This window comes from Syngnathus typhle, linkage group LG10, assembly GCF_033458585.1.
Source record: "Syngnathus typhle isolate RoL2023-S1 ecotype Sweden linkage group LG10, RoL_Styp_1.0, whole genome shotgun sequence".
Classification (NCBI taxonomy): Eukaryota; Metazoa; Chordata; class Actinopteri; order Syngnathiformes; family Syngnathidae; genus Syngnathus; species Syngnathus typhle.
The window spans coordinates 3,162,925-3,189,557 of NC_083747.1; the positions used below are offsets into that span (position 1 = coordinate 3,162,925).

Sequence of the window (26,633 nt, forward strand, 5' to 3'; positions counted from 1 at the left end):
TACTTTAACCAATTTAATCTTTTAATTAGTCCACATACTGTTGTTTGTTGAAATGAGAAATACAGACATATCAAATTTTACTGGTTAACTGTGATGGAACAAACTGATTCAATGCATAACACAAAATAAAATTACAAAAAAATACATTTTATTAGAACTGCTTTGGATGTAAGCTTGACAACACCCAAATAAAAGAAAATCAGTCTTGGGGGTTTAAAAGAAACAACAAAATGCATATTAATCCAAAAATATACGTATAGAGCAGCCTTTAAAAATAGTGGTACACAACAATCTGATTCATAAAGTAAGTATTAAACAATTTTTAAGATAAGGCACTCAGGAGAAAGATATTTCTCACGACCTTTAGATACAAAGCTACAAATAATACTGGCAGTAGATGAGGCACAAATTTGGTCCACGTGTTTAAAAGTGGCATTTGTGCAAGACGAGTACTTTTGTTCAGTGAGCTGCTGCAACCACATCATTCGTTAGGGTGGATTTTTAAAGGGGGCATATTTTCTTCTTTTTCTGGTTGGAGACCTTGGTTGCCTTGGTGATGGCATCCATGACAAAGTTACTGACGCACTTCGGCTGCTCCTGACTAGCCTTGCGGCAACAGCGGCGAGCGACAGGCGGGGATGTGTTCCTTGACGTACACAAACCGACTGATGTTTCCTCAACCTTGATTGTATGTAGAAAAAAAAAATGTTTGAAAATGTGGAGTCTCCAAATTCATTAACAAGACATTTCAATTGTTTCACGGGACAACTCACCTTTTGGACAAAGCAAGCGGTGTGATCTTCTGGTGACCCAGCACAGCATTCGTTCAGAATTTTCATGGCGTGAAAGTCATTGGGCAACCTGAAAGACAGTCAAAATTCAATTCACAAACTAGTTTGGTGCTCACATGTCGAGATGAACTTACACTTTCTTGATGATCTTTCGGGACTGACAGATTTCAGACGATTCTTTCTGGGACGCCATCTCGTTGTATTGCGGGTCAGGAGACGCCGACTGGAAACACTCGAGTCTTTCGTCGGTCGTGCTACCCGAACAACACTCGTAGTCAACCTTGCCGGCCTTCTTACTGGAGCAAAACCTGCGGAGCGCGTCACTCCACTGAAACGCAAGCAGACCGTTAAATAAATCCTTCAAATGAAATCTACTCAAGTCTGATGCTCGACCTTTTGCTGAGCGCATGCAAGCGCATCCTGGTTCTTCTTGCAGCACTGTTTATATCCCTTCTCCACACGATTGATGATCTTGGCCTTACGAGACAGCAGCTCGAAGCCGCTGCTTGGAAGACACTTGAGGCTGTACAGGGGGCGCTGCTTCTGGTTGCGACACAGCGCTTCCATGTTATCCACGGTGGGCCGACCAGGGGGGAAGTTGATTTCACTTTTCTGGGAACTAGACAGTTCACTGGCCCTCGGTTGACTCACGGCTGTGCTGTTGAGTGTAAGTCATACTCAAAATATTTATGAAGTTTCCTGGATATGTTCAATTGAATTTATTTCCTTCACGAGATTAATATATTTTTAGTATATGTCTATCTGGGTAGGACATACTAGCATAGACCACATATGTAGCACAAATTGACTTTTGTGATCCCGCTCCATACCTGGCACAAGTGTTGTTGTCAAAACTGAAGTGGATCGTAGCAGGAAGCGAGTCAACCGGTAAAGGCTCGGTCGCCTCGTAGCCCGGATTGGGAGAGTCGTTCTGGAAGCAGTTGAGCCTTTGACGGCCAGACTTTCTGCAGCAGTGATAAAGACGATCCTTGACCGAGGAGTCCTCCTCGCAGAAGTTTTCCACAGACAGCTCCCACTAGGCAGTAGAGGTCGTGTAAAACACATAATTGAAAGTCAGGATGTGCGCATAGCTGAGGTCACAAGTGAATGAAACCAGCTGTGCATTTTACAAAAAAAATAAAAATAAATTAAAAGCAGTGGTGAGGGGGAAGATTGTTTGCCTCGCTGGCTGCTTTGCTATGGCGGGCATGCCATGGCTTGTTTGCTGTGTTTGCGTGGGTGGTGGATAATAGGCTCAGCAACACAAAGCATGTGAAATTGAGCAAAAACAAGCACGTTTCATCAAGTCTACCATGTAAAGTATGCTGCGGATTTTTTGGACTGTAAAAATATGCCAAAACAAGAGGACAGCGTGTTCTACAGCAATGTAAAATCCTAACCACCCTAATGAAACCTCGCTAGCATAATGCTAACACATAACAGGAAGGACTATCAATGTTTGAACAGATGTAGCATCGATATGGAATAGTTAGGAAATATAAACAACTTACATTAGAACAAAAATAGTGCTCCAACAGATACTGATATTATGACAATACTCACATGTATATATTCTTTATCCTCAGTAAAAAAAAAAGACAGCTTACGCTACTTTCTTATTGTATTATAATGTCACCTGGTGGCCAAGGCCTGCAAACATGCAGTGCATTGAATTAATGTAGAAAATGATGCCCCTACCCTTGTGAGCTGTTCAAAAAAATGGTTTCATTCTTTGAACTATTTATGTTACATGATGCATGAAATGCAACATTGAAAAGTCCTATTTTCATTATTAAATAATGGTTAAAAAATGTCTGTTGCTGTTTTTGGGCGGGGGCTTTCATTCATTTAATCGGAAAGATCATTTAAAAACTTAATGAAGATCAAGTAAGATTTGATTTGCTGAAGTGGATCAAGTCAGCTGTGAAGTCTCACCGCCTGCGTGGCGCAGCAAAGCGTCACCTCCGTCCCCCACGTCTGGTTGCCTGCGCAGCACGAGCTCAACCACGACTCGGCATTATTGATTGCGCTCGCCCTCCGCCGCAGCTGTCCAAAACCTGAGCGGGGGAAGTAGGAGTTGGGGTAGCGAGGACGAAGGTCCCCGTTGTGACAGATGGCATGGAGATTGTCGGAGGTGGGTCGCCCGAGTGGGAACTCAACGGGATAATCCAGCGCGGGTATCTCGGAACGGGATGTGACGCTTGGACGACCTTTGGGGGAAGAAAGAATGATAAGGTTACCTCAAACAGGTTGTGTGGAACCTCATAAGTTAAAACTGTTAAGAAGTAAACAAACACATACGTCCTCTAGGTGAAAAGGATGCTGGTCTGGAACCTGCAAAAAGAAAGGCATTAATGAAAAAAATATTATTCAAATATTTAATTCAGTATACAATAGCCCACCTCGCCCTCTTGGAGTGTCCAATATTTCTTGCATGGGAAAACCTAAAAATAGAAAAACATCATATGTAATAATATAACCAGCAATAAATGCTTGAGGAGATTCTCCATTATTTATATATATTTTTTTCATAATTCACAAAAACTGCTGCTTTTTCAATGGGCAGTACTGGAACCAAAGACAAATAATAGCATAAAGACAAACAGTTACCTCTTGTATCAACCAAATCTGACAAGTCCACTTCTTGTTGCATCACAAAGGAATCGGGGGCTTGCATCTCTGGAAGACAAAAGTTTTTATTGTCATCACATTTGCAATTTCAAAATGGCGCTGTATTACATTGGGATGTCAATTTGACAAGATTTGTAAGTCTTTATGAAAGCAGCAGCAGGCTAGCAAGAATCCAAATATGCAGACATGCTAACCACTTCTCCAGCATGTTGCCTAAAAACAAAAATGTGCAGTAAAAGTATCATCATGAACCGTGTCCAAGAACCGCAAAATATTTTTAAGCATAAGTGCCGACTCATCAAAAGTGTCCCCATCATTGTCCCTGGAAAATATTTTGCACTCACATGTAAACCCACACACACAACTCACCTTGCATGATTTCCCCAAGGTCAAAGGTGACCGCGCGCTGCTCCAAGTTATGTTCATCTGGAAAGTCAGAATCACAAAGAGAGAGAGTGAGCAAGAGGGAGAGAACAGAAAGTCAGACGATTATGTAACGGCGATGCTTTGTTTTGTAGTCAAAACACGAGTAGAGCCAGACAGCTAGGAAGTATTTAATTATTTTATGAAACATTCTGTGACATTCCAACATTGTTGATTACAAATTTAATTATTTTTTGAAGAATTTTATTGATGGAATTTCTTGGGGGGGTTCTCATGGTATTTAAAGTCATTTCAATGGGCCAAATTTATATGTTACAAAAAGTTAATTACACAAATAATGAAAATCAAACATACTGCAATTAAAACCTACACAAATTGTTTGCAGATGCCACAAGATGGTGGCAAAGCACTTTTATTTCTGATTAGACAATGATATGGCTAAAGGAAGTTCCTCTCCTCACTTAAACATTGTTCCTTTTGCCCACAGGGTGCCATAAGTACCTAAAGTAATATTTTTATCTGGAGTATGCATGACTTGAGCCTGTGCACAAATAAATAAACAAATAAGTAAGTAAGTAAGTAAGTAAGTAAGTAAGTAAGTAAGTAAGTAAGTAAGTAAGTAAGTAAGTAAGTAAGTAAGTAAGTAAGTAAGTAAGTAAGTAAGTAAGTAAGTAAGTAAGTAAGTAAATAAATAAATAAATAAATAAATAAATAAATAAATAAATAAATAAATAAATAATCTAACTAGGCCAAAACTTATTTGCTCCAAATACGTATTGTATCATATAGTATTTTTCTTCAATATGATAAAATATGAATATTCAAGGTAAAATAAATACAATATAAATAAAATGACAAATAAATGTTAATATTAAAAACTGGTTCGGGTACAGAGTAAGTGTCCAATGGCTAATCAAAATGGAGTTTGGTAATCAACCAAGAAGAAAACATGACTCAACAACAAGTAGCTAACAGACAGCACAACAAATTCGCATTCATTTACCATGGTCGGCCGAGCACAACAGAACCAAGAGAGCCCCAACAGCAGCGTGAAGTACAAGCCGAGACGAACCCATGGTCGCCAGTGTTCGTCCTGCCCGGAGAGGAGAAGTCGAGTCAAGCGGGAACAGCGAGAGCACAAGCCCGCCTGGAAGCTCAATTGGCGGGGCGACGCTTGGACTCAGAGACGGTGAGCGGTTCCACAGATTTCACGGTCCCGTTCGTATCTGAGCCTGGTCAGTACCAGATGAACCGTTTTATGCATGTTTTTTTTTTTTGGGGTGGTCGTGAGTTGAGGCGGAGAGAAGGAGGAGGACGGTCACGGTGGGAGGGAAGAAGTTTTTGAACATGACTCATCATCAGTGATCAAATCTGACATGGCTGCTGGTATGTAAACCGCATAAGTGTACTAAGTTGTTATCTTTGGGCAACATGCATGGACATGACTCCTTCCTACGTAATTATTTACTCACTTTGACAAACTTTAATTAAGTTGTCACTCACTGTCATTAGTTTTCTATAAATAGGACAGACTATTTTTTGTTTATGTCTGTAAATTCGAATTTACGCAGTCATCACATCACGATAAAGTAGGAACATTTGGGTTATTTGTTAATAGAATACAAATATTGTCCTTGTAATAGTTGATGAAAGTTCAAATGATAGAATATAGAGAAATTGGGGTTAATATGATAAAAATGATGACATCAGTTTTCTCTGTCGATATGCACTTGAGCAAGGCACTGCAAAGGATGCGTACTGTGTAGTGCAGACATACCTATGTACTTGTTACTTTGTTAAAATTAGTCATAGTTAATATAATCTTGACATAATATGACTTGATATGCTTGTGAGAGAAACTAGGACGTTTGGGTAGAAAGTATGACATGTTTAAAGGCACCTTGGTGATTCTCTGCTCGAACAAACTGTTTTGGTTTTCATGTAAGGAGCACACTTCATTCAAGAACACACTTTTTTCTCGATAGACAGTGTACTTGAACGACATATAAATGTACACTAAGATTAGAACTGTCTTGGACGTGTTGACCTGTGACACATTTTTATGTTTTAAAGATAAGCTTGTACCATGATGAGTCTCTTCCACATAAATGGATGTACACATGTCATAAACACTCATTTTTTCTCTGTAAATTACTCATTTTAAAATATTGTAAAAAAATAATTGGGCCTAAAATTTGGACCAATATTTTTTTTTTAGATTTGTCACATCTTTCATGTTATTGTGCCTGCTTTAATTTTGTAGTAATTGTTTCCTCTCGTTTCAGGAAATAAAAAACAATGCTTTAGTGAGGGTACGTTAAAAAAAAAGAAAGAAAAAAAAAGAGAGAGAGACCTTTAAATCCCTTCTTATCGTGAGCCCAGGGTTACTGTGGCCTCCCGGATTCCGCTCGGGGAAATAATAAATGTGACCTCCACACACTCCCTCCCACTCGCCATGTTTTAAAGAAACAAATGAGAGCTGCTGTGAGCAGTGCTCCACTTTGTTGATTTGAAACTTAAGAAGTTGCAGACCAACTCACTAACATCTAACTCCCAAAAATGCATACTTGCAAGTAACACAAATTTTCCTTAATCTTCAATCACATTGCTATAAGTTGCTCAATATTCAGATTTATTTGCTTTACTCATTAAAACACACATTCTCAACAGCAACATTTTCACAAAACAAGCATGAAAACACTAAAGCGATAAAGCACATTAAATGATATTCCCCTTCATAGTTGGAGAAAAAGAACACAACAAATGCGAAGCTGTATTAGTTGCCAAAGTAACAGCACAATCATTTGTTTACAAAACTGCTTACTGCGGATAAAAAGCAGCTGCGTGATGCGTCAGACTCATCTTAATCATCTCTTAGTGACTCACGGCTTTATTTATTTTTTAACTCACTTTCAATTCCCCAATCGACCTTTGTTTTGTCTACGTGACAACATTATTGCCAACCAATATCGTTTAGTTGTCAACAGTTTTGAATACTTCAAGTGTATCGAATCGTCCCTGTATCAACATTTTTAATGTTTTTAATACTAACCGTCAAAACAGAAAAGCGGTTGACACATTTCCTTGTACTTCCAGTGTCAGCATTTTTACTCACCAAATGTCGAAAGATTTTAACCTCGACACGTTTGATTCAAATGCGGAATTTAATGCTAAGGACAACGAAAACCTAAGCTTTCTTTCACCACAATAAACATCCCGTTCAAGTTTACGTGACATATTTGCTACTTCATAACAGTCTGAGCACCATGTTGAATATGCCGCGTGAATTTCATGAAAGTTGTATATGTTGTAATAGACAAAATAGTTAAAAAAAAAAAAAAAAGTTTTTCAAAACCCTACTGTGAAGAAAACAAAGACGTGACTGTCTTCAGAAACAACATTATCAAGCAGAAGCTCTGGAATAATTCTAATAGTTTAGATATCAAAATACAGAATTATCTGTTCTCCCAAGCTATCTTTTGATTCATCATATAAAAATAGATTCTGTCGAAAAATATACACCCAGATAAACTTCTGAGATCCAATACATATCAAATATTTTGAATTTAGCAAAATGATAGTAATGATCAGATTTTATTGACAGTTTCTGAAGGTTTTTTTTTTTTGGGATCAGGCATGTTAATTGAAGACTCTAAATTGTTCACAGGCGTGAATGGCTTTTGGTCCATTTGTGTCAACCAGTCCAGGTTGTACCCTGAGCCAGATAAATTATTTATTGCATAGTTTCTGATAGTGATTGTATTGGATCTCATTCAATGTGTGTGTGTGTGGTCTTGGTTGTCATCAGTGTGTAGCTCCCGGCAGCAGCATCACTTCTGCCTCAGAAGCAAACAGCTCCTTATAGAGCGGTGGGAAAAGAGAGTGGGCGGTGAGCGGGTAGCGCTGACTGAACCAGCGCAACTTCTCCGTGTGCAGACTGCACAGTGAACGTAACACGGACATTGTCTGGTACAACTAGGAGTGAGTGGAGGGTAAATAATTAGTAAGGCATTTTTAAACTTATATTTTGCCATAGGTGTCCTTTGGTGTACCTTGTGCATTAGACTGTCCCGGTTGTCCCTGTGCAGAATTTGTGTGAGACCTAACTCCACATTTTTTTGCACTCGCTGCACTCTGCCTCTGTCTTCCAGACATGGACGGTCTGCACAGGAATAATAAGTCATACGATCATATATGATTGCAAAACCACGTCAACGTTACAATGTTACCACATGGGGGCAATCTTGGACCATAATAATGAAAAGCTCCTCCAGGTTTTGGTAAAATCGCATTGCGTAATCCTCAATGTTTGTTGTGGGGCACGTGCAAAGGAGAAAATTGCAACTAGAATAATATTTTTAAAGTAATCCCTCTTTGACAGAGTCAATAAAAACTATCAAGATTTATATTGAGATCGCATCAAATGGAAAGGGAAGAGTTGAAACTAATTTTTTGTGGATTGGGTATTTTTTTCTGCTTCCTTGTTAAAGGTAATCATTTTTAATTTATATTATGATCAATTATTGTATGGTATTACGAGGCTAATTTTGGAAAAAATCTAAGTTAACATTGAAAGCATCTTTGAGTAAAATAAATACATGATCATGTTTTTTTTTGTTAGTTTATGTGTATTTTATTTATTTATATAGTGTCGAGATAAGTTCAGTGCTCAAGAAGTGAGATAAAGCGAAGAGATAAAATACAAAAAATGTGAGCGAGTGATCCTACCGGCATTGATCAAGACCAAAGCACTGAAGAGCGCCACCTGCTGATCGGTGAGCTTTAAAGCACACACGCTGTGAGCAAAGTCAAATACTGCCGCGATTAAGTCACCACACGCTGCAACAGAAAAGTGGCAACGCGTTATGGACTAGACTAATGTTTTCAGGAACGTGTCAAGAGACCTCACCCAAAGACTTGAAGACTTCAGTTCCTGCAAATTTGCCATCAAAGAATACCGTGTTGTTCTCTGTGTTGAAGAAGCGACTCATCCTCACTAGAACAACCTCCATAGAACCTGAAACAAAAGGAAGGCTTGTAGAAGAGTTCTTGTTAGACAATGAGTTGAACTCACCATTCTTGAGAAGAACGATCTGGTCGTTCTGGCTGAGCAGACGGAATCCCGGGATGTGTTTTGCAAACTCCACCACGTATTGCACGGCATCGGTCAGCCGGATGGCACAGTGCTGCCACATTTCATCCACCGACTGAAGTAAACCAAATAGATTAGTATGTTTTATTTTTTTGGTTCTTCTCGTTGATTCCAAAGGTGCTGAAATAGCTCAGTTGGGAGAGCGTTAGACTGAAGATCTAAAGGTCCCTGGTTCGATCCCGGGTTTCGGCATAAGGCCTAATATTTATTCGCCTACTTCAGGTGAACTTTCATTAATATGTTGGGCTTTTGATCTGTGTCTTTTTTTACCTTTGCTGTCTCTCCCAAGCACATGTGCCGAAATAGCTCAGTTGGGAGAGCGTTAGACTGAAGATCTAAAGGTCCCTGGTTCGATCCCGGGTTTCGGCATCTGGCCTAATATTTAGTCATCTACCTCGGGTGAACTTTCATTAGAATGTTGGGTTTTTGACCTGTATCTTTTTTTAACTTTGCTGTCTGCCCCAAGTCCATGTGCCGAAATAGCTCAGTTGGGAGAGCGTTAGACTGAAGATCTAAAGGTCCCTGGTTCGATCCCGGGTTTCGGCATCAGGCCTAATATTTAATCGCCTATCTCAGGTGAACTTTCATTAGAATGTTGGGTTTTTGACCTGTATCTTTTTTTACCTTTGCTGTCTTTCCCCAGCCCATGTGCCGAAATAGCTCAGTTGGGAGAGCGTTAGACTGAAGATCTAAAGGTCCCTGGTTCGATCCCGGGTTTCGGCATCAGGCCAAATATTTAGTCGCCTACTTCAGGTGAACTTTCATCATGTTTGTGGCTGTTGGGTTTCTGACCTTTGCTGTCTCGGCGACACCAATGTGCCGAAATAGCTCAGTTGGGAGAGCGTTAGACTGAAGATCTAAAGGTCCCTGGTTCGATCCCGGGTTTCGGCATCTAGCCTAATATTTAGTCTCCTACCTCAGGATAACTTTCCTTAGAATGTTTGTGGTTGTTGGGTTTTTGGCCTTTGCTGTCTCGGACAAACCAATGTGCCGAAATAGCTCAGTTGGGAGAGCGTTAGACTGAAGATCTAAAGGTCCCTGGTTCGATCCCGGGTTTCGGCATCTGGGCTAGTCTTTAGTCACCTACCTCAGTAGAACTGTGAACTAATAAACTCTTAGTTGATTGTCAAATCAACTAGTTTCATAAATGTAGTCTAACTCTCGAAATGAAATTCAAATGGCCTTAATTAGTGTGAAAGCTTCTGTTGGGGTGTCCCTGGGGGTGATATATGTGTAAATATTCCAAGTGCATGTGCCGAAATAGCTCAGTTGGGAGAGCGTTAGACTGAAGATCTAAAGGTCCCTGGTTCGATCCCGGGTTTCGGCATCAGGCCTAATATTTATTCGCCTACTTCAGGTGAACTTTCATTAGAATGTTGGGCTTTTGACCTGTGTCTTTTTTTACCTTTGCTGTCTCTCCAAACACATGCGCCGAAATAGCTCAGTTGGGAGAGCGTTAGACTGAAGATCTAAAGGTCCCTGGTTCGATCCCGGGTTTCGGCATCTGGCCTAATATTTAGTCATCTACCTCGGGTGAACTTTCATTAGAATGTTGGGTTTTTGACCTGTATCTTTTTTTAACTTTGCTGTCTGCCCCAAGTCCATGTGCCGAAATAGCTCAGTTGGGAGAGCGTTAGACTGAAGATCTAAAGGTCCCTGGTTCGATCCCGGGTTTCGGCATCAGGCCTAATATTTAATCGCCTATCTCAGGTGAACTTTCATTAGAATGTTGGGTTTTTGACCTGTATCTTTTTTTACCTTTGCTGTCTCTCCCCAGCCCATGTGCCGAAATAGCTCAGTTGGGAGAGCGTTAGACTGAAGATCTAAAGGTCCCTGGTTCGATCCCGGGTTTCGGCATCAGGCCAAATATTTAGTCGCCTACTTCAGGTGAACTTTCATCATGTTTGTGGCTGTTGGGTTTCTGACCTTTGCTGTCTCGGCGACACTAATGTGCCGAAATAGCTCAGTTGGGAGAGCGTTAGACTGAAGATCTAAAGGTCCCTGGTTCGATCCCGGGTTTCGGCATCTAGCCTAATATTTAGTCTCCTACCTCAGGATAACTTTCCTTAGAATGTTTGTGGTTGTTGGGTTTTTGGCCTTTGCTGTCTCGGACAAACCAATGTGCCGAAATAGCTCAGTTGGGAGAGCGTTAGACTGAAGATCTAAAGGTCCCTGGTTCGATCCCGGGTTTCGGCATCTGGGCTAGTCTTTAGTCACCTACCTCAGTAGAACTGTGAACTAATAAACTCTTAGTTGATTGTCAAATCAACTAGTTTCATAAATGTAGTCTAACTCTCGGAATGAAATTCAAATGGCCTTAATTAGTGTGAAAGCTTCTGTTGGGGTGTCCCTGGGGGTGATATATGTGTAAATATTCCAAGTGCATGTGCCGAAATAGCTCAGTTGGGAGAGCGTTAGACTGAAGATCTAAAGGTCCCTGGTTCGATCCCGGGTTTCGGCATCAGGCCTAATATTTATTCGCCTACTTCAGGTGAACTTTCATTAGAATGTTGGGCTTTTGACCTGTGTCTTTTTTTACCTTTGCTGTCTCTCCAAACACGTGTGCCGAAATAGCTCAGTTGGGAGAGCGTTAGACTGAAGATCTAAAGGTCCCTGGTTCGATCCCGGGTTTCGGCATCTGGCCTAATATTTAGTCATCTACCTCGGGTGAACTTTCATTAGAATGTTGGGTTTTTGACCTGTATCTTTTTTTAACTTTGCTGTCTGCCCAAGTCCATGTGCCGAAATAGCTCAGTTGGGAGAGCGTTAGACTGAAGATCTAAAGGTCCCTGGTTCGATCCCGGGTTTCGGCATCAGGCCTAATACTTAGTCGCCTATCTCAGGTGAACTTTCATTAGAATGTTGGGTTTTTGACCTGTATCTTTTTTTACCTTTGCTGTCTCTCCCCAGCCCATGTGCCGAAATAGCTCAGTTGGGAGAGCGTTAGACTGAAGATCTAAAGGTCCCTGGTTCGATCCCGGGTTTCGGCATCAGGCCTAATACTTAGTCGCCTATCTCAGGTGAACTTTCATTAGAATGTTGGGTTTTTGACCTGTATCTTTTTTTACCTTTGCTGTCTCTCCCCAGCCCATGTGCCGAAATAGCTCAGTTGGGAGAGCGTTAGACTGAAGATCTAAAGGTCCCTGGTTCGATCCTGGGTTTCGGCATCAGGCCTAATATTTAATCGCCTATCTCAGGTGAACTTTCATTAGAAGGTTTGGTTTTTGACCTGTATCTTTTTTTACCTTTGCTGTCTCTCCCCAGCCCATGTGCCGAAATAGCTCAGTTGGGAGAGCGTTAGACTGAAGATCTAAAGGTCCCTGGTTCGATCCCGGGTTTCGGCATCAGGCCTAATACTTAGTCGCCTATCTCAGGTGAACTCTCATTAGAATGTTGGGTTTTTGACCTGTAACTTTTTTTACCTTTGCTGTCTCTCCCCAGCCCATGTGCCGAAATAGCTCAGTTGGGAGAGCGTTAGACTGAAGATCTAAAGGTCCCTGGTTCGATCCCGGGTTTCGGCATCAGGCCAAATATTTAGTCGCCTACTTCAGGTGAACTTTCATCATGTTTGTGGCTGTTGGGTTTCTGACCTTTGCTGTCTCGGCGACACCAATGTGCCGAAATAGCTCAGTTGGGAGAGCGTTAGACTGAAGATCTAAAGGTCCCTGGTTCGATCCCGGGTTTCGGCATCTAGCCTAATATTTAGTCTCCTACCTCAGGATAACTTTCCATAGAATGTTTGTGGTTGTTGGGTTTTTGGCCTTTGCTGTCTCGGACAAACCAATGTGCCGAAATAGCTCAGTTGGGAGAGCGTTAGACTGAAAATCTAAAGGTCCCTGGTTCGATCCCGGGTTTCGGCATCTGGGCTAGTCTTTAGTCACCTACCTCAGTAGAACTGTGAACTAATAAACTCTTAGTTGATTGTCAAATCAACTAGTTTCATAAATGTAGTCTAACTCTCGGAATGAAATTCAAATGGCCTTAATTAGTGTGAAAGCTTCTGTTGGGGTGTCCCTGGGGGTGATATATGTGTAAATATTCCAAGTGCATGTGCTGAAATAGCTCAGTTGGGAGAGCGTTAGACTGAAGATCTAAAGGTCCCTGGTTCGATCCCGGGTTTCGGCATCAGGCCTAATATTTATTCGCCTACTTCAGGTGAACTTTCATTAGAACGTTGGGCTTTTGACCTGTGTCTTTTTTTACCTTTGCTGTCAGGGCTCGAAGCTTATTTTTTGCCCAAGTTGCCCTCGGGCAAGTTGGAGAAAATTTTACTTGCCCGAAACAAAATTTTACTTGCCCGAATTTTTTTGGAGTGGATTTTTACTTGCCCGACACATTTTTGCAATAAAAAAGACAACACTATAAGTTTTGCCTTCATATGCCTTCGTATCCGCCAACCGGAAACAAGCTCTGCTGGTGCGCAGGCGCAGAAGAGCCAGGGACGGGTGAGAGAGCATGCATTTAATTACGAAGCGCTTTGCCGTTATCAATGTATTGCAGACTTACACGAGAAACTAACCGCTCCCTAGAAAACAAAATGTCGGACCAGAAGCGGCAGAAGTTGCGAGAAATTATGCACAAAATCGTCTTTTTACAGCTTGAAAACATGGTATTATGGCAGGGCAAGTTCGGGCAAGTGAGGAAAAAATTCTACTTGCCCGTCTGCCATCGCTACTTGCCCCGGGCAATCGGGCAATCGTTAGTTTCGAGCCCTGGCTGTCTCTCCCAAGCACATGTGCCGAAATAGCTCAGTTGGGAGAGCGTTAGACTGAAGATCTAAAGGTCCCTGGTTCGATCCCGGGTTTTGGCATCTGGCCTAATATTTAGTCATCTACCTCGGGTGAACTTTCATTAGAATGTTGGGTTTTTGACCTGTAACTTTTTTTAACTTTGCTGTCTTCCCCAAGTCCATGTGCCGAAATAGCTCAGTTGGGAGAGCGTTAGACTGAAGATCTAAAGGTCCCTGGTTCGATCCCGGGTTTCGGCAACAGGCCTAACCTTTAGTCACCTACTTCAGTTGAACTTTCATTAATGTTTGTGGCTGCCTGATTTTTCACGTATCTAGTGACTTTGGCTCAAAAGCTGAAAGTGCCAAAATAGCTCAGTTGGGAGAGCGTTAGATTGAAGATCTAAAGGTCCCTCGTTCGATCCCGGGTTTCGGCATCAGGAAGGGTGTTTAGTCCCTTCCCACAAGTACGAATTTCCGAAATGTTTGCGGCTGCCTGATTTTTGAGCTATGCTGGTTCTGGTGAAACAATGTGCCGAAATAGCTCAGTTGGGAGAGCGTTAGACTGAAGATCTAAAGGTCCCTGGTTCAATCCCGGGTTTCGGCATCTGAGGTGAAGGGACTAAACCTTCCAACAGATGCAGTTTCTGTTCTGAATTTAGGCATCTGCACCATTCTCAACACTTATCTTTTTGGTGGTTTCCAGGAATTGATTATAATGAATAATGTATGGAGACTTGCTTTTTTAAATTTAGGTTAATACGTAGTTGGGCTTTGGTGGTGTTGAGTGTCATTTTACATTTAAGCACTCGAGAGAGGAAGAAGAGGAGGGCAACATTCTGAAATGCATGTTTTTGCAGTTTCCTGTTTGGTTGATCAAACAGAACAGTAGCCGTGGCTTTTAGCGTCTTGCTCTGAGAGAGCCCCTCACGTGTACGCAAGAAGAGGGTAAGCAGCGAGTGGTAGTTACTTTGCTTTGGTAGGCTTGGATCTCCTCTCTGCTGAACATTTTCCACTTGAGCGCCTGCAGCTCCTCTGCTTGGTACTGACAGGTGTCTTTGTTGGAGCGCACAATTCTGTCGCACAGCTCATCTGGGCAAAGAGAAAAAGCAATCAGAAAGACCTGAAGAACATTCCGATTAGTTGCCCTCTTATTTTACCTATATTGCGCAGAGCGTGAGGATAGGGCAAGTGGGGATCCTCTGGTTGATTATAAGGATCAATCGCCATTGGGTCATGTGAGGACGGTCTGGATTCCAATCCTAATGTCGAGATGAAAGAATTGAGAAGATGAAGACTATGGCTGTTTCCCAATCTGCTGCTGAGGTCATCACCTCTAATAGAAGCGTGTCCATTGTTGTCCTCTCTCACATGGGCTCTGGACGAGGGCGATACGCCGGAGCTTCTGTAGATCATATCAGACACTTGTGGCTGGTTGGGGGAGTACAGCAAGTAGGGGTGAACTTCGGAAGTGAAGAACAGCAGCTCAGAGTCGCCAGTGTAGGAGCAGGTTGATGTCATGGGTTGAAGGGGCTGTGGGGGGCAATGTTGGCGCTCTTTGGCGTTGTAGGGTAGGCCTGGCTGGGCCTCCATTTGGAGCTGCTGCTGCTGCTGCTGTTGCTGCTGCTGTCGGTGTCGCTCCACCTCAGCGATGAGAGAGTCCCGCTGACGCTTGGACATCCGGCCAAACTTCACAGCTAAGGAGACCAGGAAATTACACTCATGTAAACATTTAGCGTGAACTCATGTTTATTACAGGGGTCATGTTCCAGTAAAAAAATTAATCCAGACAGACCAATTATTTGTCAAAAATATCGTTTCTTTCAAATAAGAGGCCAAATGTGTGTGCTTCAAACATATATTTGTGACTACTAATTTAAGTTTCCTGTAAAACTGTCAAATAGAATTAAATTTGTCAAATTTAAACACCAAACTGTACAATAAAGAAAAAACACTAGCTTAAAGCTAACATAACAAACGTCATAGATGATCTTACGAAATTAGCACGGATGTTTTGGGTATTATAAACTGGAAGAACTATTTCTCGAACTTAATCGTGTAGTATCTACTTTAAGGACAGCTCAGTGCTGCCTGGCATGTTGTGGTAATACGTGGTACTGCACTGAAGGAGCGCAACTCTAAAGATGGACATTCTGGAAACTTTGTGATATAGCTGGTCTTCAAAAAGAGTCCCTGTAAATTCAAAAGAAGCGCACAGTCGTGTTTGTGAGTGTGTTTGAGCACCTCACCATCTTTACTCATGCCCTGGGCCAAACACTTCTGCAGACGGCAGTGCTGACAGCGATTGCGACTGGACCGGTCGATGATACAGTTACTCTGCCTGGAACAGGAGTAGGACACTGTGGGCAGCTGGCTACGCCGGAAAAATCCCTGAAGCATAAAGAGGGAGACGGGTTAGCATTGTGACCTCAAATCTGGATCGTAATCTGCGTGCCGCTATTTAGAAAAAGATTCTTGTCTGACTACAGTGCATTCAGAGTATTTATAACTTTGGACATTTTTCAATTTTAAGATAAAGTCAATTGAATTTTTAAAAAAAAATTGAAACAAATAATTTGAAAAAATAGTAACTGTTCATAACATTTCTATCGACTAGCTCACCTTGCAGCCTTCACATGTAATGACTCCATAATGCACTCCAGAGGATTTATCACCGCAGATCTTGCAAGGGATAACTTCAATCTGAGCTGAGACACAAAATAATAAAAAATAAAAAAATAGTTCAATAGAGCAGCAACAGGACATAGAACTCAACAGGATCACATGACAATTTAATTAATTAAAAAAAAAAACGCTGAAATCGGGCATTTGATTGAATAAATTCACTTCGTATAAAGATGCTAATTAAATTGAAATGCTGTATCAAAATTTCAGAAGCTAACAAGCAGATTATACATAAAAAAAAGATAAATCTAGTTGTAACTAAAGGCAAGTAAAGTGCATTTTAGGCACGGTTTCATTTTTTTATTCTGTGTTTTAAAAAAAAGAAATAATTTGAAGTTTGGGAAAGCCTGAGTTCCAGCAGAAAATATATCAAATTAACACACACACCCAATCAAAACTTTTTATTTTTTCAGTAAACCACCTAAATTAGTTACATAAAATGTCAAACTACTAACCCGCAAATATGTTTTGGCATCATTTTGACATTCTGAGTGGATTTTTTTTTTCCTTTTCTTCCAAAGTTCAAAGTACGATTCCCACACTGAAAAGAGATAATGTACTTCCCCCTGAACGTCAACATATATGAAAAGACAAGCTAGTTTCCGTCATTCAAACACTAATAATGACAGAAATGAAGAAAAAGCTATCAAATACATCTTGTGAGGAGGTGGAATATGTACAAATGGAGCGAGGCGACAAGTGCGGAGGTGTGAAACCTCAAAGTTCTTTTCAAGTGGTTGACTGGATTTTCAAGTTGTGTCTTTCTTTCTCAGTTGCATCCTTCTCTGTCTCGCTCATATAGGACATGGTTGCCAGTAATGCGCTTTCGCTCCATCATTGCCAGTAATGCCCCCCTCCCCCCCCAAAAAAAATCTTAACGCTAGCATTTTTATTTCTGGCTCATTTCTGTTTGACATCTCAACTCCTTCGGCGAATACAAAAGAAGACGAGTGTCGTCTTCTTTTGTCGAACTGTGTCAGGTTGTCGTCGTGTTAGTGTGTCAGTGTGTGCCCTTCTTTCATAGTGCCATATTTACACATATATCACCCCAAGGGACACCCCAACAGAAGCTTTTACACTAGTTAAGGCCATTTGAATTTTCTTCCGAGTGCTAGACTACATTTATGAAACTAGTTGTTTGACATTCAACTAAAAGTTTATTAATTCAACTGAGGTAGACGACTAAATATTAGGCCTGATGCCGAAACCCGGGATCGAACCAGGGACCTTTAGATCTTCAGTCTAACGCTCTCCCAACTGAGCTATTTCGGCACATGGACTTAAGTGAGACAGCAAGATAAAAAAAGATACAGGTCAAAAACCCAACATTCTAATGAAAGTTCACCTGAGGTAGACGACTAAATATTAGGCCTGATGCCGAAACCCGGGATCGAACCAGGGACCTTTAGATCTTCAGTCTAACGCTCTCCCAACTGAGCTATTTCGGCACATGGACTTAAGCGAGACAGCAAGATAAAAAAAGATACAGGTCAAAAACCCAACATTCTAATGAAAGTTCACCTGAGGTAGACGAGTAAATATTAGGCCTGATGCCGAAACCCGGGATCGAACCAGGGACCTTTAGATCTTCAGTCTAACGCTCTCCCAACTGAGCTATTTCGGCACATTGGCTTGGGAGAGACAGCAAAGGTCAAAAACCCAACAGCCACAAACATTATGATGTAAGTTAACCTGAAGCAAGCGACTAAAGGTTAGGCCTGATGCCGAAACCCGGGATCGGACCAGGGACCTTTAGATCTTCAGTCTAACGCTCTCCCAACTGAGCTATTTCGGCACATTAGTGGCTCAAAGACAGCAAAGGTCAAAACACAACAGCCACAAACATTCTGAAAGTTGACCTGAAGTAGGCGACTAAATATTAGGCCTGATGCCGAAACCCGGGATTGAACCAGGGACCTTTAGATCTTCAGTCTAACGCTCTCCCAACTGAGCTATTTCGGCACATGTGTCAGTCACAGACAGCTAAGGTCAAAAACCCAACAACCACAAACATTCTAATAAAGGTTCACCTGAGGTAGGCGACTAAAGATTTGGCCTGATGCCGAAACCCGGGATCGGACCAGGGACCTTTAGATCTTCAGTCTAACGCTCTCCCAACTGAGCTATTTCGGCACATTTGTGCCTTAGAGACAGCAAAGGTCAAAATCCAACAGCCACAAACATTTGAATGAAAGTTCACCTGAGGTAGGCGACTATATGTTAGGCCTGATGCCAAAACTCGGGATCGAACCAGGGACCTTTTGATCTTCAGGCTAACGCTCTCCCAACTGAGCTATTTCAGCACGTTGATGTTGGAGAGACAGCAAAGGTCAAAAACCCAACAGCCACAAACATTCTAAGTTCACCTGAAGTAGGCGACTAAAGATTAGGCCTGATGTCGAAACCCGGGTTCAAACCAGGGACCTTTAGATCTTCAGTCTAACGCTCTCCCAACTGACCTGAGTGCATTGATTTTTTTAGGGGAAATTTCAGTTTCTCTGTGGATTCACCGTATTTGTATTTTTTTTTTTCTATAAACTGTTTTTTTTTATATAGTTTGGCTTGTCCTGCGACTTTTACTGTATAATATAATATAATAAAATATAATATAATATAATATAATATAATATAATATAATATAATATAATATAATATAATATAATATAATATAATATAATATAATATAATATAATATAATATAATATAATATAATATAATATAATATAATATAACACAAAATAATCTGGTATTTTTTGTCCATCATCGGGTAGGAGTCAAAATTCTTAGAAATACACTCTAACACTTGAGGAAAGAAATCTAAACAGGTTCTCCTCCAGGTAGAATGAATACGAACTAATCGTGCTTTTGTTTATTTTATTTTATCTTATGGCCAAGAGAAGAAAAGTGGCATCTCCATCAGTGGCCTCTGCTTTATTTTTTGCAATTTCAGTTATGATTGTCAACCTCAAAAACAACAGGAAATCCACCGTGACCCGCAACCTTTCACTGTTCACGCGTTTGCGATCGCGCAATGAACGAATTGCGACTTCCAGCGCGTTTTCCAAAAACGTGGGGGTCTGATTTTTTGTAGTCTACTCAAAGCAGCACTTAAATTGAAATGACAAAATCACATTTGTGTATTTGTGTGTACTTCTTTTGACAAGAGAATTTTGTCTCACTTTTTTACCTCCATTGTTTGTTTCTACCTTAAGAAAAAGAGCTTCTGAATAGAAAATGAACAGAAGGAAGGAACTGAAATCTAGATTTTATCTCGCTTTCAACTTTTGCACAACTCTGGGGTTTGTGTGTGTGTGTGTGTGTGTTTGTTCTTGCATGCATGGGGGGGGCATCATGTTGGGTGGGCGAAACTGCTTCAGACAAAAATCACCTGTCAGCAGTCTGTGCTACACACTGTAAATGGACAAAAAAATAAAACCTCAACTTTCCTGTGACGGAAGTTTGTCTTCGGTAAGAGTATTGAAAAGAAAAAAAAGAAATACACCCACACATAATCATGTACAATATATGTATATACATAATTCATACGCATACATATAAACAAGGCTAAATTTTTCTTTTCTTTTTTTTTGCGGGCCAATTTTGTCATTAACTTCTTATGAGGAATAAAATTTTTAGGATTGGGGAGTATTTTTGGTTTTATTAATTAATTAGAGTAATTATTTTATTAAACAATAAAAATAGAACAATATAATGATTTATTTTTGAAGAATCAACTGTTTTTATTTCTTAAATTCACACTGTATTGCAGCAAACTGTATGTTATTGTCTGGAGGTTTTTTTTCAAGTTGATTTTAAAAATGAGTTGTAATTTCAGTGTCGTAATTAAGTGTTGACGTTTTTTTCCCCCTCTTTTCTTTTCATTGTCAGAAACCCCTACAACTTCACCTTTGCTGATCGATATGATCGCATCAGAGATGATCTCCGAGACTCTACTTTGAAGCGTCGGATCACTTGAATGGTAATATTTTGACATTCACAAGTCTGACTTGACTCTTGCTGATCATTTTACCATATTTTGGAAGAAATGTGTCACCTGTCTGTCACGCGGTGCGCTTTGATGTGAACACTTTGAAAAGGACGCTGCAGCGCGACAAAGGAAACCCTTTCAAAAAACACACGATACAATCCGACGCAGGATTCCCCCAAATGCCCTGCTTTTTGATTTCATCACTCTTTATCAAATATTGTATCAATGCAGTGATGCAACATCATACTGAGAGATGTTTTGAATATTATAATTAACTCGTTTAGCGACACAACCTAATTTGTTGTCTACCAATATGTGTGAAAGTCCTTGTAGCATTTGCAATAATAATAATAATAATAATAATAATAATAATGCATTAATTGGATATTATTGTATTTTAGTCCCTAATTAGGACAAATGGCAAGGTGTTCACATATCCAAAATTATTAAACCAAATTAAAAAAAAAAGAGTAATAAAAAAAATAATAACCAAAGAAACCTAATGAATATTGAATATTGAAAATTTGACCTAAAAATGATCATAATCAATAAACAATTGCCCTTGGAGGACTTGATATAAAAAAATGACCACGACAGACTAACGTAGTGATGAAGACATCGAAAATTGTTGACGATAAAACACAATAGCTATTATGTCATCCAATATAGATATCAAAAGCGGAATTAAGAGTAGATTACAACATACAGTCGGTGCGGTTTGATTTGCGAGGATAAGGAAAGGCCTTTCGAAAGATCCTAAATGAACTCGTCGATCCAATCAGCAAGCGAGCTCACCGTTTCGTCTGGAACAATTAATCAACTCTTACATTTCACTCTTACTTGCCTACGCGGCCGCCAACGACAAAGACAACTGGATGCCTACCTCGCATCATGTTCGCTCCTGCACTCGTCGCCGCCGTTTGTCCCACTTTCACTAAGTCACTTTTCCTCTTCAGACGTGTGCACCACCTTAGTGAGTGTGACAGCTTGTGTTGCGGCCTCAGCGCATCCTTTACGAGGGGTGGGGAAAGGTACCTTCCCTGTCCGTGTGAGGGAGCAAAGCAATGGGACTGTCCCACAACCCGTTTCAAAAAGGGACTTTTTTTTCTTTTCTTAAACCTTTCTTGTTGCCGATCTCCATCCTACTCACATTTCGCAAATGCTCATTTTTGTTGCGGTTTCACTCAGACTGGAAGAAAAAGTGATCCGTTCTTAAAATACTCTGTTGCAGACGTGTTGGTGGAGCAACCCTTAGAAGTCCTACTCAAATACATAAATTCTTCAACGTTACTCATAATATTGGACTAAAATGTCAGCGTTTGCCACTTTATGGCGTGAGAAACGTTAGCGGTAAGCTAGCAGATGGTTTGGTTGAACCTTTTGACATTTAAAGTGACACGGTTTATTTTTAACTTCTGCTTGAAGTGGCAGTTTTGCAGTATACGTCAGTAGGACTTGCAGCAAGCACGCTGTGCCTCTTATTTGGGAAAAATGAGATTGCAAACATGTTTTAGTTGTGTTTGAAGTGTGTGGGTTTGTGTGTCCCTCGTGTTGGCAGTATTAGGAAGGAAGCATAACAAGCACCTGGATAATATACCCGATACACCACGGCTCAATTCTGCGCAAATTTTTCAAAAAATCATTCATTTTGCAGCTGCACATAAGTCGGGTGATATAAATACTTTTTTTTTTTTTTCCACTATTGGCCCCACCTGACACAGTCGGGTGTGGTGAAGAAAAAGCATCCAGGTGTGTTGTGGCAGACTACGTTCAATTTAAAAAGTACTGGAGATACTATCTCGGTGGCTGCTTGCTGATGTGTGTGCGTATGTTGTTGGGGGGGGGGTCTCGCATCACAGGTGCAGCACACGCCGTGACGCTAATGGCTCAACTCCAACGACGCCACAGTGTCGTTATTTTCAGTGAATTTTCAAGCAGGTGCAATCGATACCTTCACTACCTAAGACGTTAACCGCATTGCATGCAAAAAATATCTAGCACAAGCACCAGCAATGTCTTTACCACACACACACACGTACACACACACATGCACACACACACACTGTTGCACTTACTCAAATGAGTCTTCTTGGACACAGCTCCTAAGAAAGACAAACACATAGTTAGTTTACTAAACACTCCAAGTTTTCATTCAACATGAACACATACTCCACACAACATGCATATTATGTAAGTCTGTTAATGTGCAGTCCCACTTGATACACTTGGATTCAACCTACCGGAGATTCGGAACTCGAGTAGCTAATGTGAGCTATAAAGTGAAAAATGATCCAAAATCGACATTACATCATAATTACAAAAGTCACGTGACCAAACCCAGAAAACTGGTCAGCCGTGACATTTGCAATGCAAGCCCGAGGGCACTGAGATGTCAATTTCAGTCGCCAGTAGAGGGCGGTATGGGACTTATATCAAAGATCATATTTGGATCCTGACATCAGCTGCGATGGCCGAGTGGTTAAGGCGTTGGACTTGAAATCCAATGGGATCTTCCCGCGCAGGTTCGAACCCTGCTCGCAGCGGATTTATAACAGGCACCCTGTTTTAATCTAGTGTCATTTTTTTTCTCATGTTTTTTAAACCTCGAGGAGGGAATACATTGTTTCCATCTTTCACGCTTACTCGACACGTGGCCATACCACAAAAAAGTTCTGAACTTGGCCTAAATACAAACCACAAAATCTCCTCAGAATTGACCCATATGCCTTCTAACGGAAAACATTTTTTTACAACATGGTACATTCAACCAACATTGCAAATGACAAAGCTATACGTCTTTTTTTCCACAATACAGTGGAAATGACTAATTTCACTCAAACTAAATTGCATGTATGGAAAAATGCATACAATATATTTTTGTTTAATTATAACCACCAAAACCATCAGTGGTCATCTAAAAAGAGCATTTTCAGTTTTATTAAATAATGAACAACCTCACTCAAAGTCTGCTCTCAGCATTTTTTATTTATTTTTTATTTTTTGGGTACAAGAGTAACCACACGGCTTCCCCACGTCTCATTTCAGCACATTTAATTCATTGCACTTTTAACATAGGTGTCAAAGAACCACATTTGCCACAAACAAAATTTAGAAAAGTTCATTATATTTTTAATCTAGTTTACGAAACGGGCCGATTTTGCACACCGACGAGGCAAAATTGGGTTCTATGGCGGAAAAACAAGTAGTCTCTCCTCAAGGCAATGCAGATGAGATTTATTTTAGCAGGGCTTGGAATAGGAAGCCATTGAGCAAAAAACAGAAGCAAAATGAGGGCTAATCCCCACGGATTACTCCAGATTACTGCCATTTTTAACCCACTCACACAAAAGCGAGTAGGACGAGGTGTACTAGTGGGATGAAGTGGGCTCCAAGTGGATGGGAACAAAGATGAGATAATATTTCTGATGAGTGTTTCAGTAAATAAAACATTGATTATGAACATTTACGAGCATCATGGTGGACAAATTCCACTTTAGAGGTCAGATGATACACAAAATGTTTGATCGACTAGTTCAGTGGTTTTTTTTTTTAGTCTTTCTGGTTTCTATCATTGTGACATGCTAGTGGTAGAAGAAAGACAGATTCATCAGAGGTAGTTAATTAATTTGGGTGGAGGCCCATGAATTAAATGTATGGCCTGTCACGGCAAATACAGTGCTAAAAAAATTAGGGGAATATTTGATACTATGTGTAGAGTAAATACAGCAACAAAAAATGATCTCAAATTTATGTAACTATAAAAATAAATGTACCTCTTTTGATGGAGTTGTCAGTAGGGGGCGCGTCACATTGTTCATAATCCATCACTTTCTCTCCGAACACCTGTCAGGTTTGCGCATGCGCACATACAAACAGTCGAGTTGGAGCACCATTTGTTAAATAAACATGTCAAAGTTGCCCCAAATCGTAGAGGACTAGTGGTACCTGCATTTCTAGCGTCCAGGCCGACGCAGACGTTTCAAAACACGCGCTGCCATTTGCAGACCACTTCCTGTCGTCACGGTAAATTCCGAAGCGTGACGGCCATAGTCTGCTCCGGCCCCGCACTTGCCCCGGACTTCTTTAGTGTTGGAAACAATCGTGCAATTCTACCCGAGGCGGCAAGACCGAGGCCGTGGAGTGCGGTGGCGCGGTGCGGCTGGTCGGACCGGCGGCCCGTGGACAAGTCCTTCTCCTCCCTCCCACCCTCTGGTGCTTCCAAGTGCGCCCTCGCAGTCCCGAGCCGGCAAGACTCGAGTTACGTCACCGTCTGTTACGTAATAGCGCCGGGTCAGGTTCTGTTTGGGAATGGGTTGGTTAGGAAATATAATCCCATGTTGCTTGACTCACTAAATAATCCAATGTGGATGTTAGATATGACATTTTGCTATAAAATTCAATGCAGACACAATTATATATTTGTGAAAGATGTTTATTACCGTAGTTTGCAGTGGTGTAAAATTACATTGCATTATACTGGGAGTAACTGGAGCTACTCCAAGTTTGTGACCCCTTCAACTAGACACCATTAAAAACAACCACAATAATACTTTGTGAACAATTTAAATTATTGCCATTGAAGCAATAAAAACTGAACTTTATTATTACTCGGATTAACGGTATTTAATGCGGCACATCCTGACAGAAAACTTCAAAACCACCCAGTTGAACCAAAAGAGGTGACCAAAAATATTTGTTTCTGCTCTGTGTGACTGTGATAAAGAGGTTTCAACCGAAAAAACTTCCACAAACTTGACCACATGTGTTTTCACACACACGTCGGCAAAAACATAAGCAACCACTAATAGATAGCAAGGCTGCTTTTTTAACTGAGGTTTAAGGAGTGAGGGGCCCTTAAAGACGCAAACCACATGACTGCGTGCTCTTACATGAGCGAACACGTGTGTATGTCATGTCAGCATTGTAACCGATAAATACTTCAAAGCATCTCAGTGAATTGGGCAATAACAACTGCAATCTGAAAAAATACACTTGATGGAAACCCTTGTGTTTCTTGGAAGACAGAATTCACAAATTGGCACAAAAAATTAAAATTATTATTTTATTTTTTTCATAAAATAGTTGAAAGCAATGCTTAGTGTAGTTTCAGGAATTCACTGAAGGGAGTAGCTGTAAAGTTAGTAAAAAGTTCTATAAATAAGGCTTAGTATTAGTGTTAATAAAACATGAGGTAGTCAAATGATAACCTACTTTACTGTACTGCCGAAATACGTTATACGGACATTGACTCATGCCTTCATCCATTCATTTTCTAAGTGTGTTGTAGTTGTAACATGGACAAATTTGGGCCCAGATTTGACCATCCGACAGACTCGGAACTGTGTGTCATTGAGTGTGTTGCCATATTGAGAAGTTACTAAAATAACTTGGCAAATAATAAATATTTTAAATAAACTTTAAGAATATAACACTGGACTCCAAGGCACACCATTAAGGCTTCCGATGTGGTTGAGTCACATTCCCAATAAATGGCCGACTTTGATAGACAGGAAGAGTGCTAAAAGAAGAAAAAACAATAACAGTAAGAAAATAGAGTAACTGATGTAACATGTCGTAAATGACGTTACCTGTCGCCTCAGTGTGCAGCTTGGAGCTATCGGTGCTGGTGACCTTACACGAAACGAACGTTTTTCTTCCTTCCATGTTGTCAACGGAGGATTCGAGCAACACTGTACTTCCCAACGGGATGGGGCTTTGAACAAAGGACATTAATCATCAGTTTAATTGCAAAACTGTTCCAACTGATCACAAAACAGAAATAAATACCGCATGTTATTGATACCTGCGGTAATTGATGGTGAGATTGGCAGTCATAACTGCTCCAGACATGAACGCTGCAAGAGCGCCGGTGACTGAGTCAATCATAGTGGCGATCGCCCCCCCGTGGACATGCCTGGGAAATACATGCAACATTTTCTCAATACAGTACACACAAGTTTCCCCTCAAACAATATCTATTAAGGCAAATATTGTCAAGAAGTTAATAAGTCCCCCCCCCCAAAAAATTGCGTTTGGAATTTTGCCAGTTTTTTTACAGGTAGTGTTGAATGGACTGATGACTCACCCGGGCGGGCCCTCCAGCAGATGTCCAGCCTGGAAAATGCAGACACACCTCTGCTCTTCTTTGTTAATAAACATCACATACTCAAATGCGGCTCCTGCGGTTTTGATGCTGCGAGTAAAAAGTCGATTTTTGGACTGGATGAACTTGCTGAGATAGGCTCCTCCTTGAGAAGAGAAGACGTGTGATGTGAT

The 26,633-nt window shown here is 40.8% G+C and overlaps 3 protein-coding genes, 1 long non-coding RNA gene and 34 other non-coding genes across 40 annotated transcripts in view; 28 read left to right on the forward strand and 10 right to left on the reverse strand.

The window, feature by feature from the left end:
- LOC133160594 (extracellular matrix protein 1-like) lies at positions 1–5,054 on the reverse strand. The gene is made up of 11 exons (XM_061288386.1): positions 4,810–5,054; positions 3,792–3,848; positions 3,402–3,470; positions 3,194–3,235; positions 3,093–3,125; positions 2,727–3,001; positions 1,622–1,827; positions 1,185–1,449; positions 926–1,119; positions 774–861; positions 1–681 (listed from the first exon to the last, which is right to left on the reverse strand). The coding sequence occupies exons 1-11, from the start codon at positions 4,880–4,882 to the stop codon at positions 502–504; spliced, it is 1,482 nt and encodes a 493-aa protein (XP_061144370.1). The 5' UTR covers positions 4,883–5,054; the 3' UTR covers positions 1–501.
- The window catches only part of LOC133160596 (uncharacterized), a 23,904-nt gene continuing 2,318 nt past the window's right edge, over positions 5,048–26,633 (forward strand). Inside the window, exons 1-2 of the long non-coding RNA XR_009715933.1 lie at positions 5,048–5,192; positions 20,258–20,348. This is a non-coding gene — a long non-coding RNA (uncharacterized LOC133160596). The remainder of the gene's footprint in view (positions 5,193–20,257; positions 20,349–26,633) is intronic.
- Positions 6,421–24,612, reverse strand: rorc (RAR-related orphan receptor C). Of its 3 annotated transcripts, XM_061288382.1 has the most exons (13): positions 24,303–24,611; positions 24,131–24,200; positions 22,433–22,459; positions 16,307–16,392; positions 15,934–16,075; positions 15,019–15,381; positions 14,845–14,946; positions 14,655–14,776; positions 8,881–9,013; positions 8,716–8,823; positions 8,535–8,645; positions 7,859–7,968; positions 6,421–7,781 (listed from the first exon to the last, which is right to left on the reverse strand). In XM_061288382.1, the coding sequence occupies exons 1-13, from the start codon at positions 24,306–24,308 to the stop codon at positions 7,611–7,613; spliced, it is 1,551 nt and encodes a 516-aa protein (XP_061144366.1). In that variant the 5' UTR covers positions 24,309–24,611; the 3' UTR covers positions 6,421–7,610. The 3 variants fall into 3 exon arrangements, with proteins under 3 accessions (XP_061144366.1, XP_061144368.1, XP_061144367.1); XM_061288384.1 differs by lacking the exon at positions 8,535–8,645 and having other exon boundaries at positions 24,303–24,612; XM_061288383.1 differs by lacking the exons at positions 22,433–22,459; positions 24,131–24,200; positions 24,303–24,611 and adding an exon at positions 21,241–21,419.
- Positions 9,078–9,150, forward strand: trnaf-gaa (transfer RNA phenylalanine (anticodon GAA)). Its single transcript has one exon. It is a non-coding gene; the product is annotated as a tRNA-Phe (tRNA).
- On the forward strand, positions 9,255–9,327 carry trnaf-gaa (transfer RNA phenylalanine (anticodon GAA)). The gene has a single exon. It is a non-coding gene; the product is annotated as a tRNA-Phe (tRNA).
- Positions 9,432–9,504, forward strand: trnaf-gaa (transfer RNA phenylalanine (anticodon GAA)). The gene has a single exon. It is a non-coding gene; the product is annotated as a tRNA-Phe (tRNA).
- Positions 9,609–9,681, forward strand: trnaf-gaa (transfer RNA phenylalanine (anticodon GAA)). Its single transcript has one exon. It is a non-coding gene; the product is annotated as a tRNA-Phe (tRNA).
- Positions 9,777–9,849, forward strand: trnaf-gaa (transfer RNA phenylalanine (anticodon GAA)). Its single transcript has one exon. It is a non-coding gene; the product is annotated as a tRNA-Phe (tRNA).
- Positions 9,948–10,020, forward strand: trnaf-gaa (transfer RNA phenylalanine (anticodon GAA)). The gene has a single exon. It is a non-coding gene; the product is annotated as a tRNA-Phe (tRNA).
- Positions 10,213–10,285, forward strand: trnaf-gaa (transfer RNA phenylalanine (anticodon GAA)). The gene has a single exon. It is a non-coding gene; the product is annotated as a tRNA-Phe (tRNA).
- Positions 10,389–10,461, forward strand: trnaf-gaa (transfer RNA phenylalanine (anticodon GAA)). Its single transcript has one exon. It is a non-coding gene; the product is annotated as a tRNA-Phe (tRNA).
- trnaf-gaa (transfer RNA phenylalanine (anticodon GAA)) lies at positions 10,566–10,638 on the forward strand. Its single transcript has one exon. It is a non-coding gene; the product is annotated as a tRNA-Phe (tRNA).
- On the forward strand, positions 10,743–10,815 carry trnaf-gaa (transfer RNA phenylalanine (anticodon GAA)). Its single transcript has one exon. It is a non-coding gene; the product is annotated as a tRNA-Phe (tRNA).
- On the forward strand, positions 10,911–10,983 carry trnaf-gaa (transfer RNA phenylalanine (anticodon GAA)). Its single transcript has one exon. It is a non-coding gene; the product is annotated as a tRNA-Phe (tRNA).
- On the forward strand, positions 11,082–11,154 carry trnaf-gaa (transfer RNA phenylalanine (anticodon GAA)). The gene has a single exon. It is a non-coding gene; the product is annotated as a tRNA-Phe (tRNA).
- trnaf-gaa (transfer RNA phenylalanine (anticodon GAA)) lies at positions 11,347–11,419 on the forward strand. The gene has a single exon. It is a non-coding gene; the product is annotated as a tRNA-Phe (tRNA).
- Positions 11,523–11,595, forward strand: trnaf-gaa (transfer RNA phenylalanine (anticodon GAA)). The gene has a single exon. It is a non-coding gene; the product is annotated as a tRNA-Phe (tRNA).
- trnaf-gaa (transfer RNA phenylalanine (anticodon GAA)) lies at positions 11,699–11,771 on the forward strand. Its single transcript has one exon. It is a non-coding gene; the product is annotated as a tRNA-Phe (tRNA).
- trnaf-gaa (transfer RNA phenylalanine (anticodon GAA)) lies at positions 11,876–11,948 on the forward strand. Its single transcript has one exon. It is a non-coding gene; the product is annotated as a tRNA-Phe (tRNA).
- On the forward strand, positions 12,053–12,125 carry trnaf-gaa (transfer RNA phenylalanine (anticodon GAA)). The gene has a single exon. It is a non-coding gene; the product is annotated as a tRNA-Phe (tRNA).
- trnaf-gaa (transfer RNA phenylalanine (anticodon GAA)) lies at positions 12,230–12,302 on the forward strand. Its single transcript has one exon. It is a non-coding gene; the product is annotated as a tRNA-Phe (tRNA).
- On the forward strand, positions 12,407–12,479 carry trnaf-gaa (transfer RNA phenylalanine (anticodon GAA)). Its single transcript has one exon. It is a non-coding gene; the product is annotated as a tRNA-Phe (tRNA).
- trnaf-gaa (transfer RNA phenylalanine (anticodon GAA)) lies at positions 12,575–12,647 on the forward strand. The gene has a single exon. It is a non-coding gene; the product is annotated as a tRNA-Phe (tRNA).
- trnaf-gaa (transfer RNA phenylalanine (anticodon GAA)) lies at positions 12,746–12,818 on the forward strand. The gene has a single exon. It is a non-coding gene; the product is annotated as a tRNA-Phe (tRNA).
- trnaf-gaa (transfer RNA phenylalanine (anticodon GAA)) lies at positions 13,011–13,083 on the forward strand. Its single transcript has one exon. It is a non-coding gene; the product is annotated as a tRNA-Phe (tRNA).
- trnaf-gaa (transfer RNA phenylalanine (anticodon GAA)) lies at positions 13,696–13,768 on the forward strand. The gene has a single exon. It is a non-coding gene; the product is annotated as a tRNA-Phe (tRNA).
- trnaf-gaa (transfer RNA phenylalanine (anticodon GAA)) lies at positions 13,873–13,945 on the forward strand. The gene has a single exon. It is a non-coding gene; the product is annotated as a tRNA-Phe (tRNA).
- trnaf-gaa (transfer RNA phenylalanine (anticodon GAA)) lies at positions 14,049–14,121 on the forward strand. The gene has a single exon. It is a non-coding gene; the product is annotated as a tRNA-Phe (tRNA).
- On the forward strand, positions 14,219–14,291 carry trnaf-gaa (transfer RNA phenylalanine (anticodon GAA)). Its single transcript has one exon. It is a non-coding gene; the product is annotated as a tRNA-Phe (tRNA).
- trnaf-gaa (transfer RNA phenylalanine (anticodon GAA)) lies at positions 17,569–17,641 on the reverse strand. The gene has a single exon. It is a non-coding gene; the product is annotated as a tRNA-Phe (tRNA).
- On the reverse strand, positions 17,745–17,817 carry trnaf-gaa (transfer RNA phenylalanine (anticodon GAA)). Its single transcript has one exon. It is a non-coding gene; the product is annotated as a tRNA-Phe (tRNA).
- Positions 17,921–17,993, reverse strand: trnaf-gaa (transfer RNA phenylalanine (anticodon GAA)). Its single transcript has one exon. It is a non-coding gene; the product is annotated as a tRNA-Phe (tRNA).
- trnaf-gaa (transfer RNA phenylalanine (anticodon GAA)) lies at positions 18,092–18,164 on the reverse strand. The gene has a single exon. It is a non-coding gene; the product is annotated as a tRNA-Phe (tRNA).
- trnaf-gaa (transfer RNA phenylalanine (anticodon GAA)) lies at positions 18,259–18,331 on the reverse strand. Its single transcript has one exon. It is a non-coding gene; the product is annotated as a tRNA-Phe (tRNA).
- trnaf-gaa (transfer RNA phenylalanine (anticodon GAA)) lies at positions 18,430–18,502 on the reverse strand. The gene has a single exon. It is a non-coding gene; the product is annotated as a tRNA-Phe (tRNA).
- On the reverse strand, positions 18,600–18,672 carry trnaf-gaa (transfer RNA phenylalanine (anticodon GAA)). Its single transcript has one exon. It is a non-coding gene; the product is annotated as a tRNA-Phe (tRNA).
- Positions 22,819–22,900, forward strand: trnas-uga (transfer RNA serine (anticodon UGA)). Its single transcript has one exon. It is a non-coding gene; the product is annotated as a tRNA-Ser (tRNA).
- The window catches only part of them4 (thioesterase superfamily member 4), a 1,877-nt gene continuing 649 nt past the window's right edge, over positions 25,406–26,633 (reverse strand). Inside the window, exons 3-6 of the mRNA XM_061288387.1 lie at positions 26,443–26,605; positions 26,161–26,271; positions 25,946–26,070; positions 25,406–25,875 (exon numbers count right to left, since the gene is read on the reverse strand). Of these exons, the coding sequence (XP_061144371.1) occupies positions 25,832–25,875; positions 25,946–26,070; positions 26,161–26,271; positions 26,443–26,605 (443 nt within the window). The 3' untranslated portion in view covers positions 25,406–25,831. The remainder of the gene's footprint in view (positions 25,876–25,945; positions 26,071–26,160; positions 26,272–26,442; positions 26,606–26,633) is intronic.

What these genes read in the sequence shown, in the direction of transcription:
- LOC133160594 (XM_061288386.1), bottom strand. Translation starts at nt 4,882, where the DNA reads ATGGGTTCGTCTCGGCTTGTACTTCACGCTGCTGTTGGGGCTCTCTTG. An exon ending in GTTGTGCTCGGCCGACCATG is followed by an intron (nt 3,849 to 4,809) that starts GTAAATGAATGC and finishes CTGACTTTCCAG; the next exon opens with ATGAACATAACTTGGAGCAG. An exon ending in GGACACTCCAAGAGGGCGAG is followed by an intron (nt 3,126 to 3,193) that starts GTGGGCTATTGT and finishes TTCTTTTTGCAG; the next exon opens with GTTCCAGACCAGCATCCTTT.
- rorc (XM_061288382.1), bottom strand. An exon ending in GTCCAAGAAGACTCATTTGA is followed by an intron (nt 16,393 to 22,432) that starts GTAAGTGCAACA and finishes TTTGTGTCTCAG; the next exon opens with CTCAGATTGAAGTTATCCCT. An exon ending in GGGACAGTCTAATGCACAAG is followed by an intron (nt 7,782 to 7,858) that starts GTACACCAAAGG and finishes ACTCACTCCTAG; the next exon opens with TTGTACCAGACAATGTCCGT.